The sequence below is a fragment of the Centroberyx gerrardi genome, chromosome 11 (assembly GCF_048128805.1).
Source record: "Centroberyx gerrardi isolate f3 chromosome 11, fCenGer3.hap1.cur.20231027, whole genome shotgun sequence".
Classification (NCBI taxonomy): Eukaryota; Metazoa; Chordata; class Actinopteri; order Beryciformes; family Berycidae; genus Centroberyx; species Centroberyx gerrardi.
In genome coordinates, this window is record NC_136007.1 from 19140345 (window position 1) to 19156293 (window position 15949).

A 15949-nucleotide genomic window follows, 5' to 3' on the forward strand; every position below is an offset into this window, starting at 1 on the left:
AATTTACCACAAAATGACAGGATTTATTCATGAGCTATTGAATATGATAAATGGTCATTAGCCAGCCAAGCCCTGGCAGTCCTGGAATCTCATCTAATGGCAATGAAACACAATCTGGACAGGGTTCTGGCTGGAGGATGAGACCAATTGGAGATAATCAATTGGCTCATTTAGGCGGGGAAAAGTGCAGCCAGTGCAGCATACTGGTGATGTCCTATTTAGAGTTCATCCTCTCTGTTCAGGAGAGACAGACTCAGGCCCTCAACATGCACTCTCTAATCTGAGACATTTACAAGACCTTTCCTTGCCATAAATGCAGCAATTAACAAGCAGAGCACAGGCACACAGCACTCTGTGTGTCTTCCCCAGAGACACAAACATCCTCAGTCTACAATTCTGAAATGCAGGCAGTACTCTCATGAGACAGCCATTAATGAGCAGATGGAAAAAAAACATTCAACAAAGCTTATTTATCCATTAGAGCAAAATGTTGAAATGAGACATATGCCAAAGGGCATTTATTATTTCAATATCCCACCACAGCTGGGTGATGTATGCATATTAATGTTGGAGCCTTTTTTGCATTTTTAAGAGTGAAAATTTGATAGGCATACATTCTCTATTAATTAAACAGTTTTTTTGTTGTTGTTTTGATTTAATTTACTCATCAAAAGAAGAGGAAAGAAATATATTTACACACAGCAATTTCTCTTAGGCAAAAACATCAAAAAAGCTGTATGTGTACTGTAAGATGAAAAAGCTTGGTATGTTTTATGAGCTGGAAATGTGTATTTTAGAGATTATATGCAGGTGCAGATGTGTTTGACTGTCTAGTCAATTCAGGTAATGTGAATTTGTTAAACTCTCCATCTTATATTATACCCTCAGGACACATGGCTAATCACACCAATTTAGGTAGATGGAGGAACGCCTTTTCTCTGACTCACCGACATCTTGGCTTTGACCACATCCTCCATCTGGATGTGCAAGTCCTCTATCTCAATCTCCATGCCCTTACGAGCCTTCACTGCTGCCGCGGAAGTGAACTCTGACTCCTCCAGCTGTGAGAGACAGAAGGGAGGAACAGGTAGGAGGAGGTGAGGGACAAAACATTAGGAGGCCAGGGTCAAGCTTGTGTCCAAAAACCTGCTAAAAATACCAGGATATGCAGAGGATTGAGGCTTTATCAGCCTGTGTGGATTTTTCATCCTCTGAGATCGAGTTAAGTTCACAAGAGCACTGCAAAAACTGACAGACTTGTTAAGTTATTTTATCTCTTATCCAGACTTAGGAGCTTTAGCTTATGTTTTTTTGTGAAATCTTCTTACTGCACTGACAGATAATTTTACCGGTTTCAACAAATTTTACTTTTTTTTCAGGATAATGTAACTTGTTGCAGGACATTTACTTGGCAAAAGTGAAATTGTCTTTCTTGTTTCAAGATTTTCTTTATTGTTTTATGATGATTTCTTGAAATAAGTCATACTGGCATGTATCAAGTGAAACCAGCAAGATGATCTGCCAGTGCAGTGAGATCATTTGACTAAAAATATCATGAAATAAGCTTGATAGGTCTGGAAACAAGATAAAATCACTGGACGTCTTCTCATTTTTTGCAGTGTGTTTGAGTTGGACCAGTCAGTGTGTTACATTTTCCTACCATCACTAGCAAATATGGTGCTAAGGTCGAGGTACACCTGGTAAAGCACAGTAAAGTGTGTAATAGAGCGGTGTACTTGATTCTTGAGCTGGGCGATCTCCCTCTTGCTGGGGGCATTGCTCTTCAGGTGGTCCAGCATAATCTGGGCATCAGCCAGCAGCACTTTGGTTCTCTTCAGGTCTTTCTTGAGCCTCTTCTCCGTCTCCACATCCCTTTGGCTCACCTGAAGGACAAAACACTTCACTTCAGCAAGTATGATCAAACGCACTCAATTTTTCTATCTTGCTTCAAAACCCATAACACATAGTCCTTTCCAATCAAAAGGAGGGGCACACTCAAACGCACACACACACACACACTCTCACGGCAATCAGAGGCAGTGTGATGGGAGTACCTGGTCCTGGGCGTTCAGCAGTTTGGACTCGAGCTCTCTCCTCTCACGCAAGACTTTCTGCTTGTCGTCATACTCCTCCTCCAGCTGGACCTCCATCTGCTTCAGCTGCAGGACACATGAACAGAGTGTCAGGACGCGCAAACAGCTGACCAGCGCTAAACAAAGTCAGACACAACACACCATCTATCACGCTGCATGCCACGGCTGCTCTCACAGGTCAAAGACACACAGATGCAATGCAAACACTTGCAATGCAAACACTGCTTTATGACTTATTTATGTTGTTATTAATATATTCACTATATTCAAATTAAAGAATATTTTATAATATGCACACATTTGCTTATCCTAACACTTTTTTCTCGGTGGAAGTGTACAAGCTCCAGAGCGTGTTTTCCTGTTTCATTCTGAGGAATTACTATATAGTTATTATAAGTATTTATAAATTTTTTTGTTTTGGATGAATTACTTACAAAATACTATGTACATGGCAGAAATCTCATTATTATTCGATGTAAAACACTCCATAAAATAGAAATTACATAAGAAAGCCTCTGTAAATTACCAGCTATTTTTGTTAAAAAGCAGCATGTCAAATTTGGTGGCCATATTTACAAGCTGAAAAACACAATACAGAGATTGTGTCATTTTGAGACAATGGCCGTTAAAGTTTCTTTTTAGCGAATTTTGTGCTTGGTGTACATAACGCAAATTTTATATATATATATGTGTGAGCTAGCTATTCTTGTATATTTTATGAAACTACTGTGGTTAACAGAAGCAAAATATTATATCTCAAAATTGACCAATCCAGCCAAAATTGCTATTTTACATTATATATATTTTACAAGAACTTCAGTTTACAATGAAAACCATAAAAAACACTAGAAATGATTCTGGCAATCATTCAAGATGTGGTTTAAATGACCTATAGCTATCCAATAAATGAAGTGCAGGTTTGTCAGTGCTGCCTTACTGAAACCATGACCAGGCCTGGTGTGTTGTTCAAGACGGAGAGGTTATGCACAGGAAATAATGCCAAGTAGCTTATAAATATGGGAATCAGAATGAACAGTGCGTACCTTCTTACTGCAGGACTGTCTGATCTCCTCCACCTCTTCATCCTTACTCTCAATCTCTTTAGAGTGGGTCTGCCGCTGCCTCTCCATCTCCATCTCAAGCCGCAGCTTAGCCTGAGGACATGATGAGGACACACACATACAATAACATAACCAAACAAATAAGAGCACAAACATGGACGCCAAAAAATACACACAAATGGAAATGACACAGAAAAAAAGAAAGTGAGATAGAAAATCTGAAAATGTAGAGTTTTATTCCAAAATGAGATATCCACCATTTGTGTTCTTTCAAAATGACTGCTTGAGCAAAATTCAGATAAAGTTTGGTACTTATAAGGATATAAGAATACTAGGTAAGTTCTTTGTTGAGAAAATGAAAACACCTTTACAGACTGGATCCTCTACAATTTAGAGATTAGAGGTTGAATTACGAACCTCATGTGGCATACATATATAGTGTTTTTGAACCAGAACTCAAATGCTCTTCCATACTGCTCTTAAAGACCACATCACTCCCCCCGGACCACATTTCCTCCCCCACCGTACCTGCTCCAGCATCTGGATGGTTCCAGCCTGTTCGTCCAGCTCCTCCTCCTGGTCTTTCACCTTGGCCTCCAGGTCCCGAAGCTGCTTCTTGACCTTGACCAGCGAGGCCTCGTCCTTGGACTCCTGGGAGGAGAGGTCCTGGAGCTCCGCCTCCAGCTGCTGCACCTTCACATTTGCCGCACACAGCTCAGTGTCCTTATCCTGCGGGGGGGGAGGGGGGGGGGGGGGGTAGAGACATACTAAAACACACATCTGGACCAGCCCAGTTATGTCACACAGAGGACATGGAGACCAGACACGTTGTCTCCGGAGAAGACATTAGAGCGCGTCTGGGGTGTGTTGTGGAGCCTACCTGCAGCTGCTGGCGGAGGCTGAAGATCTCACCGGTCATTATGTCCCTCTCTCGGGCCAGCTTCTCCCTCTGCATCCTCTCTCTTTGTACCTCGGACTGAGACTGGTTCTGCTCCAGGTCAAATCTGGAATACACACACACATATACACACACATACATGCACACACAGCTCAGTGGCATGTTGATGCTACAGAAGACAATGGCACTGTAGTAGTCATGTACTCTCCATCACAGTAAACTGGACCTCTCTCTGGGGGGAATCTGTTGTTACACATAATATATATCATTGTTTCAGTCTCTCAGTTTGAATTTGAGAGACTGAAACTATACAATACTGGAAGTGCCGTAGATACACACACAGAAATGCGATCATCCTTATAGCAAGTCATTTGTCATCATGAATTGTCATGGTCTTGCGAAGTGATGCAAAGTGACTGTGTGGATGTAAGTATCAGTTGTTTATGATGAAAAATGTCAGCTCCATGAAATAATTTTCCACATTAATAAATGTCTTGAAACAAATGTGAAATATTAAGCCTGCCTAACTAACCCTAAGTCCAGTTATTTAGAAGGTTTTGAGCTTATAAGGAGCCATCAGACTGTCTGCATCCCATAGAACATCGTGCAGCATTGCCTCTGTTTTAGCCTCAACTCTTATCCACTTTCATTAGCCATCAATTTACAATTGGGTTGTAATAATGTGCATAATGTTTTCTTCAATTGTCTGGGGCAGAAAACACTTATGGCTGGTGAACTTAACAGCTAAGTGTTTCATGCTGTCAGCTCGCTGTAATTCCCTTTTTTTTCTCTCTGAAGCGCAGCTGAAAATAATTTCACCCACAGAGCATCTTCAATTAGCCACAGGGGAGAGATCACATTCTGCCACAGCGATGGCTTCTCAAGTGCTTAAAGTCTGAGTCATTTTCTCAGCTAATGCAATTCCACAGATTACAGACCATCTCAGTCACTATTCAAATTAAAGAAAACTTTATTCTTCTCCAGGGTGGGTCAGTGTGTCTGCATCGAGTCATTCAAGGGGAAAAGAGCAATATGTTCCCTTTACTGTGTGTCTGGGTGTGAGTGAATGAGTATCTATGCAGATAGATAGATAGATAGATAGATAGATAGATAATTCGATAGATAGATAGATAGATAGATAGATAGATAGATAGATAGATAGACAGGAGGGCTGGAGTGTTTGTTTGCACTCACTTCCTCTGTTTCTTCTCCAGCTCATGGTTGCGGCTCTGTTGGCCCTCCAGGTGAAGCTTGGTGTCCTGCAGCTCCGCTGTCACTCTCTGGCACTTCTTCTTCAGCTGCTGCACAGAGCGCTGCAAATCCTCATTATCTGTCTGCAAATCAGCCAGCTGCAGTGTACACACACATACACACATGAATGCATGCACACAAATGCACATTTATTAATTTGTTTTAATGACAAGTCAATGCATGATTACATTTATGCAACATACATCCTTAAATCATGCAAGATACAACTAATAAGCTGTGGATCTGTGGTCGCCATACACTAAAATAGACTTTAATGGTGTAATATTAGAACAGAGCCTTGCCCTTCTCTCAAGATGTCTTTTGCTCTGCTGCTCCGTCTCCAGCTTGTCCTCAAACTCCTGCTGGAGTTTCTTCTTGGTGAACTCCATTTCACGAATGGCTCGGTTGTATTTTAGCCGCCACTCGCCTCCTGGAGGATAGACATATAGTTCAGAAAATGTCTGTGTGACATTTGGGTGTCCTCTGCCTTTAATGCAGGACTAGCAGGCTGTATAGAGGAAGAGGCTCAAGAGCTCTAAAATGCTGGATGCTGTGGATTATGGAGTGTAGTGTACTGGCTTAGACGGTTATCATATTCAAGGGCTGAATTAATATAAGCTGTCGTGAAATAAAACTTCTTTCATCAAATCCCGACCTTATGAGGTCAAGAAATTCGACAGAAAACTACAAAGTGCCGTTTAAGTTTCAACTGTAATCTTGGATAAACCTGTGGCAAAAATTCAGAGCACACCATAATAGTAGTTAGAGAAGGACAAGTCTAAGTGGCACTCTCCACAGTTCTTAGCCGACCCTAATTCTGGAGCTGTCAGAGGCTATCAGAAGTATAACAGTGGTCAGGCAGACATTCAGGTTTAGGTTCATTTCCAGGCCTTATCATTTTAGAGGCTGTCCATTTCCCCTTCACATACCAACACCGGCTCCTCCATCAGTGCTGCTCATTAGCATATATATAGCATAATGACAACTTGCGGGGCCACCGGCTCTGATCCCGACGATTATTTTCTCATTCATCTAAGAATTCTGATATGCTCTGTAATGGCTTGTCTGCTGAGGTGGGGTGAAGGGGAGTGGGGATGCACGAAAGGAAAAAAGTCTCATGGACAATACACTCTCAGTGGGAGCTCTCTTTCCCAGCAGGAAAAAGACCAAAAAGCAATAGGCATAGGGTGTATGCCTGAGAGCGAGCATCTTAATCCCCTAGCTGTAAATCCCAAACTTAGAAAATACACTTAATACAATTATGCAAGATGTGACCCAGTCTTACTGTCATGTCTCCTGCTGAACCAGTCAAACAGAGCCTCGCATTCCCACAGTTGCGATTAGTATAAGTGAGAATTTTCAAACTGTGCACATAATGCCGGTGTGAACGGTTCAGTAAATTATGCCTCTAGTATCCAGAGCTGGCCTGTCCATTAGGCCGGCTTAGGCAAGCTGCTGAGGGTGACACAAGGTACAAGAAAATAGAGACTTTAAAATGAATGTTTGAAAACACTGTCGGCCAAGTTTGTGATTCCAAAGAAAGAGAAAAGTCTCATCCTCAAAGTCTTTTCTTCCATACATTTTGAGCACAGAATTGGATGGACAGATGGATGGATTAGAGTACTGTCATTGTGACCACAGAGATGGAATAGGATTTATAGGTTGGTGTTCAGTGCAACATTGCATTGTTATTATTATGTTACAGAATGCTTTATAGAGTATTAAGGACCTTCATCTGGGGTGCAATTTACAACTAATGTAGTAAATCTTATTCTACATTCATTCTAGCCTTAATAAAGGCTGTGAATGGGGTAACACATTTAGGGCTGGGGTAAAACTAAGCCTTTGCACCGCTAATGATGACTAGTGGCTACAACTAACCAGCATCATCATCGTCATCGTCCATCTCCCCATTGAGCTCTGATGCTTTCATGAGCCGAGCTTCCATCACCTCCATCTCCTGTGATTCCATCTGTTTCTTCATGGCATCAAACTTAGCCTGGAGTTCACAGATTCACACACCAGCAAAACAAAAAAAAAAACTATGAGCAAAGGCATTCAGGTTTCATGTCATTGACATTAACATTTGAAGTATATAAAGCAAAACATGTAGTATTTCTGTATTAATGGATGAACGTCTTATTGTGTGTGTGTGTGTGTGTGTGTGTGTGTGTGTGTGTTTTCGTGTGCCTGTAAATCCTTCATGTCCTTCTCCAGGCGTAGTCTCTCTGAAGTCTCAGTCTCCAGCAACTGGGATGCTGACTCACCAGTGTTCCTCTCATCAGCCAGCTCTGCCAACAGCTCAGTGATCTGGACACACACACACACACACACAACACACCCCAAGGTTATTATCGTAAACTAAAACTAAAACTAAGACGAAAAACTAGGGACCCTATATTCGTGCCGTCGTAGATAAAGCACAGTGACCTTGTCCCGCTAAAATGGCAGTTTCAATGGAAGCGAGCAGATTTTTTACTGCCCGCGCCCATTCGGTAGTTTTCGTGGCTCGTCATGACATCACTTGTGCTGAAATAGGCAGGGAGCGCACTAGAGGGGAATGTCAATACAAATTGGGCGGCACAGTGGAATTTTGGTATCAAAATTGCAATTACGCACCCCAATTACAAAAGTCCTGCGCAATTGTGCACGCCTCATCCAATGTGGGTACCTTTTAAATCTTGCTCAATTCCAAAATAGGTATACAAACTTCTTTTCCTTCCTCCAATTTCCACAATCCTCTCAGGATAATCAAAATAAGTACTTCAGTCATATAAATGGGATTATTGTGGGAAGTTGTCAATTTATGCAGCTTAATTGAACTATTACCTTGCTCACAGTATTGGCAATAGTAGCATTATTGTACATAGCCAATGACTAAATGATCTGGACATTTTGGTTATTGTGTGAATCATTGTCTTGCAATATACAACTGCTGATGCGCATCATTACACACAGAAAACACGGTGGCAGAGATTTCAAAATCTCCAGAAACGTGAATTCAACTTAAAAGGAACATCGTCTGCCCTTGATGGCATATTTGTGGTGTCATGTTTTTGCGCCTTGTGACTCTGCACCTCCTGAACAAGGACACCGGTTTCCTCTTGAGAGAAGCCAGTCTGGATTCTCTTCATCCAATACGAACCTGTCAGGGCGTCATGGCGGGGAGCGCACTGCTTTTAAGGGGAATGAGAGGAGCTGATTTGATTGGCCATGACTGACGTCTGTTGGTACCATTTGGGATTATTTTGAGCTAAATGGTCTGAATTCAGATTGCTGCAGAGTCTTCTAGTCCATTTCATTTGTGCAGCGGGAAGCCAAGTGGTTGAAACTTTAAGTTAGTTGAGGATACGTTGAGAAATTAATGAAAATAAATGTTTAAAAGAATTTATGATTTATCGTTTGTAATACACAATACCTGCTGCAAACCTATACAAAATACCTGTTCTGAACTTCTAATAACTTTAACTGCTTTCTCTTGAAGCAATTATCAAAAGCAAAGGCAGAATGAAACTCTGTCATTTGGGTTTAGGGCATAATGCAAAATACCCTTCGTTGTTCCTGTAGACATCAGATGAATCAAAAGCCACCAATCTCAAACACCAACCACCCAGTATGCATTGCCACAAACTAACAACAGGCAAAGAGACCCACCCTGCTCTCCAATCGATCAGTGTTCAGTCTCAGCTCATTCCTCTCTTTCTCCACCTTCTCAAGCTTCGATTTCTGTTGCAGGATCTCCTCCTGAAACACAGAAAATGTCCATGTTACAAAGGGAAAATATGAAATATGAATTATTACAAAAAATGTAGCAAAATTGATAACAATAAGTGCTATGTTGCAGTGGTATGTAGTGCATTTTTCAAGTGGATTAGAGGCTGTCTGACTAAGAGGAATCTGTGCGGTGGGTAGACAGAAAGGGATACTCACGTCTTTTCCTCGCATCTGTTCCTCAGTGAGCTGGACCTTAATGAGGGGCTGGACAGTGGTGAAGACCTTCCACCAGGGCCAGTCCTTCACACCACGGTTCTTTGTGATGTTCTTCTGGATGCAACGGATGGCCAGATCCTGAATCTACACACACACAAAGAGTGGATGGTGGTGTAACGCAATAATCGTAATAATCATTTTATTTGTATCGTGTTTTTCTAAAACAAAGTTAAGAAGTGCTTCACAATCAATACAAACAAAAGACACAGGCATAAGGTTAAACAAGAAAAGAAGAGGACAGCGGCAAAAACGAAGAGGTAACCATAAGGGTGGAGGTGGGACAATAACTTGATATTATAGCACATATGAATGTAGAGTAAAGAATGTGGTTCATAGAAACAGAGGGCTCTATTTTTGTGACGATGCATGGCGTACGGCGCATGCCACATGGCGGGGCTTTGCACTGACAAAGTGGCATTTTCGTCGAGCGCACAGGTTTTTTTCTCGCCCCTGCCCATTTGGTATTTTGGTGACTTGCCATGTTTCCCTCCCAAAGTGGGAGGAGAAGCACAGCATGGGGTGTGTCAGTAATGATCAAGCAGCGTCGTGCAATTGTGGTGTCAAGGATTACCAGGACCAACCCAGACCAGGTCAAAGGTGCATGGCGCAAGGCGCAGTCGTGTTCCGTACTGTTGTCGTGGCTTTACCAAGTGACACACACATGAACAGATCTTATTCAAAAGCTTACCAACCCTTTTGGATGATATGTTTTGACTTGATGTAAATCCCTCAAGTAGGCAAAAATAAGATCCAACATTTTTAATTCATTCTAACTATATACACATGTGGCTGCGGTGTGAATGATTGTCATCCAACATAGAACTGTCTGAACGCGCCATGATGGGGATTGTACAGGTGGCCACATCCTCATCCTCTCAGCGACTGGCTGGTGGATGCCCCCCTCCTGTAGCCAAACTGTCCCTGTGGTTCACCGCCAACTTCTGTTTGGCCCTTTGCCTAATATCATTGAACCGTTTCCTACAGGACCAAATGTGTTATCTCGTCCCAAGCTAATTTAATTTAAGGTGCCCTATATTTGCTTGTGGCGATTCTGCACCTCTCACACAAGGACATCAGTTTCCTCTTGGGAGAAGCTTTTGTGGCGGATCCACTCCGGACTATGTTCTCCATAGAGTAAAAGAGGTGATTTGATTGGTTATGACGATGCCAGCCTCTACCACACCTACTGACAAGGTATTCCTTCTAATCCCACCTTGTTTCCAACAGCAGGTGCACCATGCGCTGCTGGCCACGAGATTACCAACCATAGCCAGCACACCCTGTGCACGCACGCCATGCGCTGTTGACTGCTCTTTGCACCATGCACCACTGATTCACGAAACCCAGTAGAACCCAGACTGTTAGAGACTGAATGCGGAGAGGAGCATAATGCATAGGCGGCACTGGGCTGCAGTGTCTTTGTAACATAAATTAACTGGTTTGGCTCCATGGAACCACACCAAAAAAATCAGGAAAATGTAATTGTTTTAGATGCTCACTCGTGTAAATGCTGTACTCATCAACTGTTAACACATCATCCTCACCATTGATGAACAATATTTGGAAAGCATCACATTCCTCATTCTTGTGTTATATTGCCTGTCTATGGACTAGTAGCGAACCCAGGCCTTGCCAGCCTTCTCTGGAGAGTTTCTACAGAGCATGTTCCAAGGCTGGAAGCTAATTTTTGATTAATTAAATCAAACATGTTGGCAGCTAATTCCAAGTGTTACACGATTTCCATGCTGCTTATGCATGAGCATCTCTAGCAGCAGCAGATTATGGGCAAACCCAATTAGACCAACACAATTCTCAGCATCAGGTACATTTTGCCCTGAAGGTAGTCTCTATGACCAATTAGGATTTGTCACACAGTGAAAGCCTTAACATGCAGTAAAATGCAGCAAATCTCCGACAGAAGATTTAAACAGGACTCATTTGTCATATTTAGCCCATAATGGAAACAAAACAAACAAAAGATTAGACTACTTGAACACCGTGGATAAACAAATTGGTATTCATATCACATTGAGAGGGTATGACAACTGTAAGGCAGAGCGATGTGAATTAGGATTGTGAGCCAAGATTAAGACAAAGACATGATATACATACTTTGCCATCTGCCTCAACACTCTACAGATACATAAGGGTTACAGATGTGAATCAGTGTGTGTGCATGTGCATGTGTGTGAGTGTGTGTGCACATGTTTGTGTGTGTGTGTGTGTGCATGTATGCATGTCTGTATACATCTGAGACATCTGAGAGCTATTTAATTGCAAGAGCAGTGCCACCTTCACCACCTGGTCCCACTTTGGGCCAAGCTCAGACTTAAAGCTAGCTCTTTATGCTGATCTGCTCAGTTCCTTGGGATTCCCTCAAAATAAATTGTCAAATTACAAGTGGCGCCAGCATTAATGCCTTGCTAATGGGCAGTGGCTCTGATTATGTGTAGGGCTTTATCAGGATCATATCTGCCAATCTTGCCTGGCTACTATCATCATCATCATACTACCTGGTGACTTGTTGATGAGGACATTTTTATCCTGGTATAAAATTGATCTCCAAGAATTATAGTCTTTGGTATTAGAGTTGGCCTGGCCCTATAAAGGTACCAAGAAATGCATCTCACATCAATGCAGAGCCTCTAGAAGCCTTTACTATTGGAGGAATTTATGTTTGTATTCTAGCCATATCGTATGTTTTTCATAAACAATATGGGGATATGGGAATTGTTTCAAATAAATATAATTTCCATTGTATCCCCTGTGTGTTAAGTATATCTTAACATTTTTCATTGTTGGTTCAAATAAATGGTCATTGCTAGGCAAAAGCTGGCTTGTAAGCTTGCAGCTTTACATTTATTTCAATGCAAATAGATAACAATGCTAAAAAGCCATTCGTAGGGCAGCTGAAGGACAAAACTCCCAATGTGGCAAGTGCCTGCTGTGGAAAAATAACACTTTCAAAATGTCAGGGTGTCCCCTTAAGAATAAGATAGTTGGAAAAAAAAAAGAAAATTCAAAGTGAAATTGTTGTTTTGTCATTTAATGTCATATTGTAGGCTTGGCACAGCTTCACAAGGTTATCATGCCAGGGAATATCAATCAACAGGACTTGTGACTCTCTATGTCACAGCCACATACATCAACCAGCAAGTGTCTGAGAGGCTTTACCAGAACTGATCCTCAGTATTACAGAGGCATATTACCATCTACCCTGCTAAGACTGGATGCTTCATACAGTGACAGAGGCGTGGGAGCCCAATCAATTTTCACGATGGGATAACAGCAAGGGCACAAGTGGATGTTATTATACAATGATTATTCTAAGAATGGATAGCAACACACTCCGTAAATCTTCTACATGGAGAGAAAGGGCAATGAAACTCACTAATATACCACTGCCCTGCTTCTGTTCAATTACTCTGGTGTCGAGTAAGTGGATTACGAATAATAAGAAACAGAATTAGATTCAGTGGAAAAAAAACATTTTTTTTTTACCCTCAGGATACTGTATTTGCCCTTCAGATAATCATTGCAAAGAGATATACCATACATGTAATGGTTTATTAATGGTATTTACAGTATAGATGCCTGGGCAGTAGAAGAAAAAAGGGACAACTGCTACCCCATTATTTAACTGAGGAGAGCAAACCAGTTTTTGCACAGCACCTCACTTTTGATTTCTCTATAGTAGACTTTTTACACATCTCAATCTCTTATATTTACGCTAGAGTGACCACATATACTGACTTAAGTGTTTAAAGGTTTGATAAATTGAAAAAAGTCAAATGACAGAATCATCAGATAAAAAATATATTGTGCGTTATATTGATCCATTTTGGAGAAGTTCAACAATACAAAAAGTAAAACCTCTAAGGGTTCATATGACTTCTCAAAGTGTTCCATCATTGGAGTAAAACTGGAGTCTCATCCATCTAACCCTAATAATGCTGCTCCAACACAGTGAATAGCTGCACAATGCTGGGCCCTACACTGGATTAGAACAGGACGTAGGGCATGGTTAGAAGCCTGAGACACAGCTAATTTTAATAATCCCGTATGGCCTTAGAAAATGGTTGCGACTTTTACTATCAAATGACATTACGTCTTCAATGATTTATATTGTCTTCTGGTATTATCATAGTCTTTTCAATTTCAACAATACTCAAATGAAATAGTGATGTAATAGAGTTCAAGATCAGGGGAACTTTCAGTGTCAGTTGCATAAAATGTTTCAATCCAAGATGAACAAAAATCTGTGCAAAGCAGAATGCTGCAAACTCCATACTGTTTTAGAGTACAAGGAATAGGAATTGGTTGAACATCTGCGAACCTATCCCTACAAAAGAGCCAAGTTGAATAATCTACAGCAAGTGATGGCTTTACATCGGGGTCTTGATTCACCCTGTTGGGGCTTATTTTGCCCTAATAACCGGCTCCCTGTTTCCTGGTCCTAACCATAGACATTGACCCACTGACAGCCCCAGCTGGATGGGAGGTATATCATTACAAGTAATTTACAAGCTTCCGCCAAAAAAAAGAAATAGTTCGGCAAGACTATAGAACCATATAGGAACATCTGTGTTAGCATCCATGGGCTACACCGTAGCAGAACCGCAACGTAAACAAATCCATTAAGACTGCTGTGCAGCCTCTACCCAGCAATCAAATGTTTTGTGCTCTCTGAATAAATTAAACAAAATATTGGAAAAATCGTCCATGTTTCAAACCTAGGTTAGCCGAGTGTTTGTCTGCAGTAACCAAGGAGTAACGTCTTTTTTATTATGTCTATAATGTGAGACAGCGGTCAGTGGTTCAGAAATAATAGACTTCAGAATGCCTTAATTGGCCAATCAGAGTTGAGTATTCAACAGAGCTGTTTAATAAGATACATTTAAAGTACAGATGGACTGAACTTGAACTCTGAACTTTTATTGATCCCCAAGGGGAGACTGCGTAAGGCCCTGAAAGTGCTGTGCATTATCTTCCGAACAGTTTACATAGACTGATACACTGGAACATCCTCTACTCCTGACTTGATAGAATCGGCTCTGGTAGCTCTCATCACATTCATAATTGCGTACTACATCTTACCTCGCCAACCTGAATTGTATTTCAGAAGCAATGAGTTACAAGATGAAATAAAGTGAATCTTATCTTTCCATTATAGATACATTTGCTGGGAAGGGTACAGGGAAAGGAATTGCCCCTTTGCTAATGGATTTTGTAATAGTACAGCTGCCTAGCAATCTTGCATGGTTCCTCACTGCTGATTTTCCTCCAGTTCCAGCAGATTATGAAGCACCGGGCTCTTAGCCTGCCTCTCTGTGTGAACAATGACTTTTGAACTAAATAAAGGGAATCCATTGGCCTTTCTCAGGTTTCCCTTTTCAACTATCATCCATTACTCAAAACCTGCTTATATTGTCATAGGATGAAAAAGGAAATCTCCAAATCACATGATGTAAACAGTAGTAGCAGAAAGGAAACCGTAAATCTAATACTAAAAAAAAACCAAGATCATATTTAATATAAATTTATGAGAAAGATAGCATTTTAATGGTTTTACTGCCATAATATACAAGTGAACAAGATGTCCATTCACTAACAGCATGTCATACTGGGAGTACAGCAGTAACTTTGCGGGGTGATTCTGTTTCTGCTGCTTCATCACTACCCAGCTCGAGTCGCACGTTCACTTAAATAGTAATCACAGAGAGGAGAGGGAGAGCGGGGCTCCATATATCACAGGACAGGACATGTATGAGGTCCAGAGAGATGGACCCATCACACGCTGAGAGAGAAATGGACGAGTGGTGGAGCGGAGGGGTGTGAGTCAGCGGTATGTATGATAGGGCTGCATTTAAAGGGAGCTGATCGATGAGATGGTGACAGAAAGGGACATGTCACCATCAAATCCCTGTGGGAATACTGATTGGATGGATCAGGGTGGTGGAGTGGGGAAGGGGGGTTAGGCTGATAGATTTAGAGAGCGCATCTGTAATTAGTTGAAGATTTACAGCAGAGTGAGTTAGCTCTACTCCAAGAGCAGAGCAAACAGGCACTAAAATTAGCTCTGGACAACAAACTCTCGACTCCTGGTGAACTCCTAGGCAACAAGGCCGCTGAAACTCACATTCTTCACCTACTAAGCAGCAAAATGGACTTTGATACTAGAATTGTTACTAGATTTGTGTTCTTTTCATGAGTCTGTATTTTTCCATGTTACAAATATCAAAGAATAATTTGTTTTCTCCAAATGAATAATGGCGTTAGAGTTGTGACTTGTGTCTTGTAACACATCAAAGCGAATCAAGTGGATTTCCTCTCATTCGAGTGATGATTTAGATGAAATGTCTGATAATCAGAGAAATACAGTATATCCTTATTTTTCCAGTGTTTGGGCTCAGTGTTTGGGCTCACTTATTCCCACACATTTTCGCACATCGATGACTTTAGATCAAGCCGTTCTTATCAGTGTGAAGTCTTGCCTACCTTCCTCTTCTTGAAGGCTTGCCGTGCCAGGTAGCCACTACATGCAGCTTGGAACAGGGTTAGATTACGCTTGGTCTGTTCATCCCTCTGCTCCTCCAGCTTAGCCAAGGTGCCAGCTCTGAAGAACAACTACAACAAAACACACACACACACACACA

The 15949-nt window shown here is 41.5% G+C and overlaps 1 protein-coding gene across 1 annotated transcript in view; it reads right to left on the reverse strand.

Moving 5' to 3' along the window:
• Window positions 1-15949, reverse strand: part of LOC139931800 (unconventional myosin-XVIIIa-like) — a 69791-nt gene that overhangs the window by 12954 nt on the left and 40888 nt on the right. The window contains exons 21-33 of the mRNA XM_078286545.1: window positions 15792-15920; window positions 9234-9377; window positions 8958-9047; window positions 7494-7613; window positions 7185-7302; window positions 5606-5733; window positions 5247-5401; window positions 4035-4158; window positions 3683-3883; window positions 3137-3247; window positions 2055-2159; window positions 1737-1883; window positions 948-1061 (exon numbers count right to left, since the gene is read on the reverse strand). Coding sequence (XP_078142671.1) covers window positions 948-1061; window positions 1737-1883; window positions 2055-2159; window positions 3137-3247; window positions 3683-3883; window positions 4035-4158; window positions 5247-5401; window positions 5606-5733; window positions 7185-7302; window positions 7494-7613; window positions 8958-9047; window positions 9234-9377; window positions 15792-15920 — 1686 coding nt within the window. The remainder of the gene's footprint in view (window positions 1-947; window positions 1062-1736; window positions 1884-2054; window positions 2160-3136; window positions 3248-3682; window positions 3884-4034; window positions 4159-5246; window positions 5402-5605; window positions 5734-7184; window positions 7303-7493; window positions 7614-8957; window positions 9048-9233; window positions 9378-15791; window positions 15921-15949) is intronic.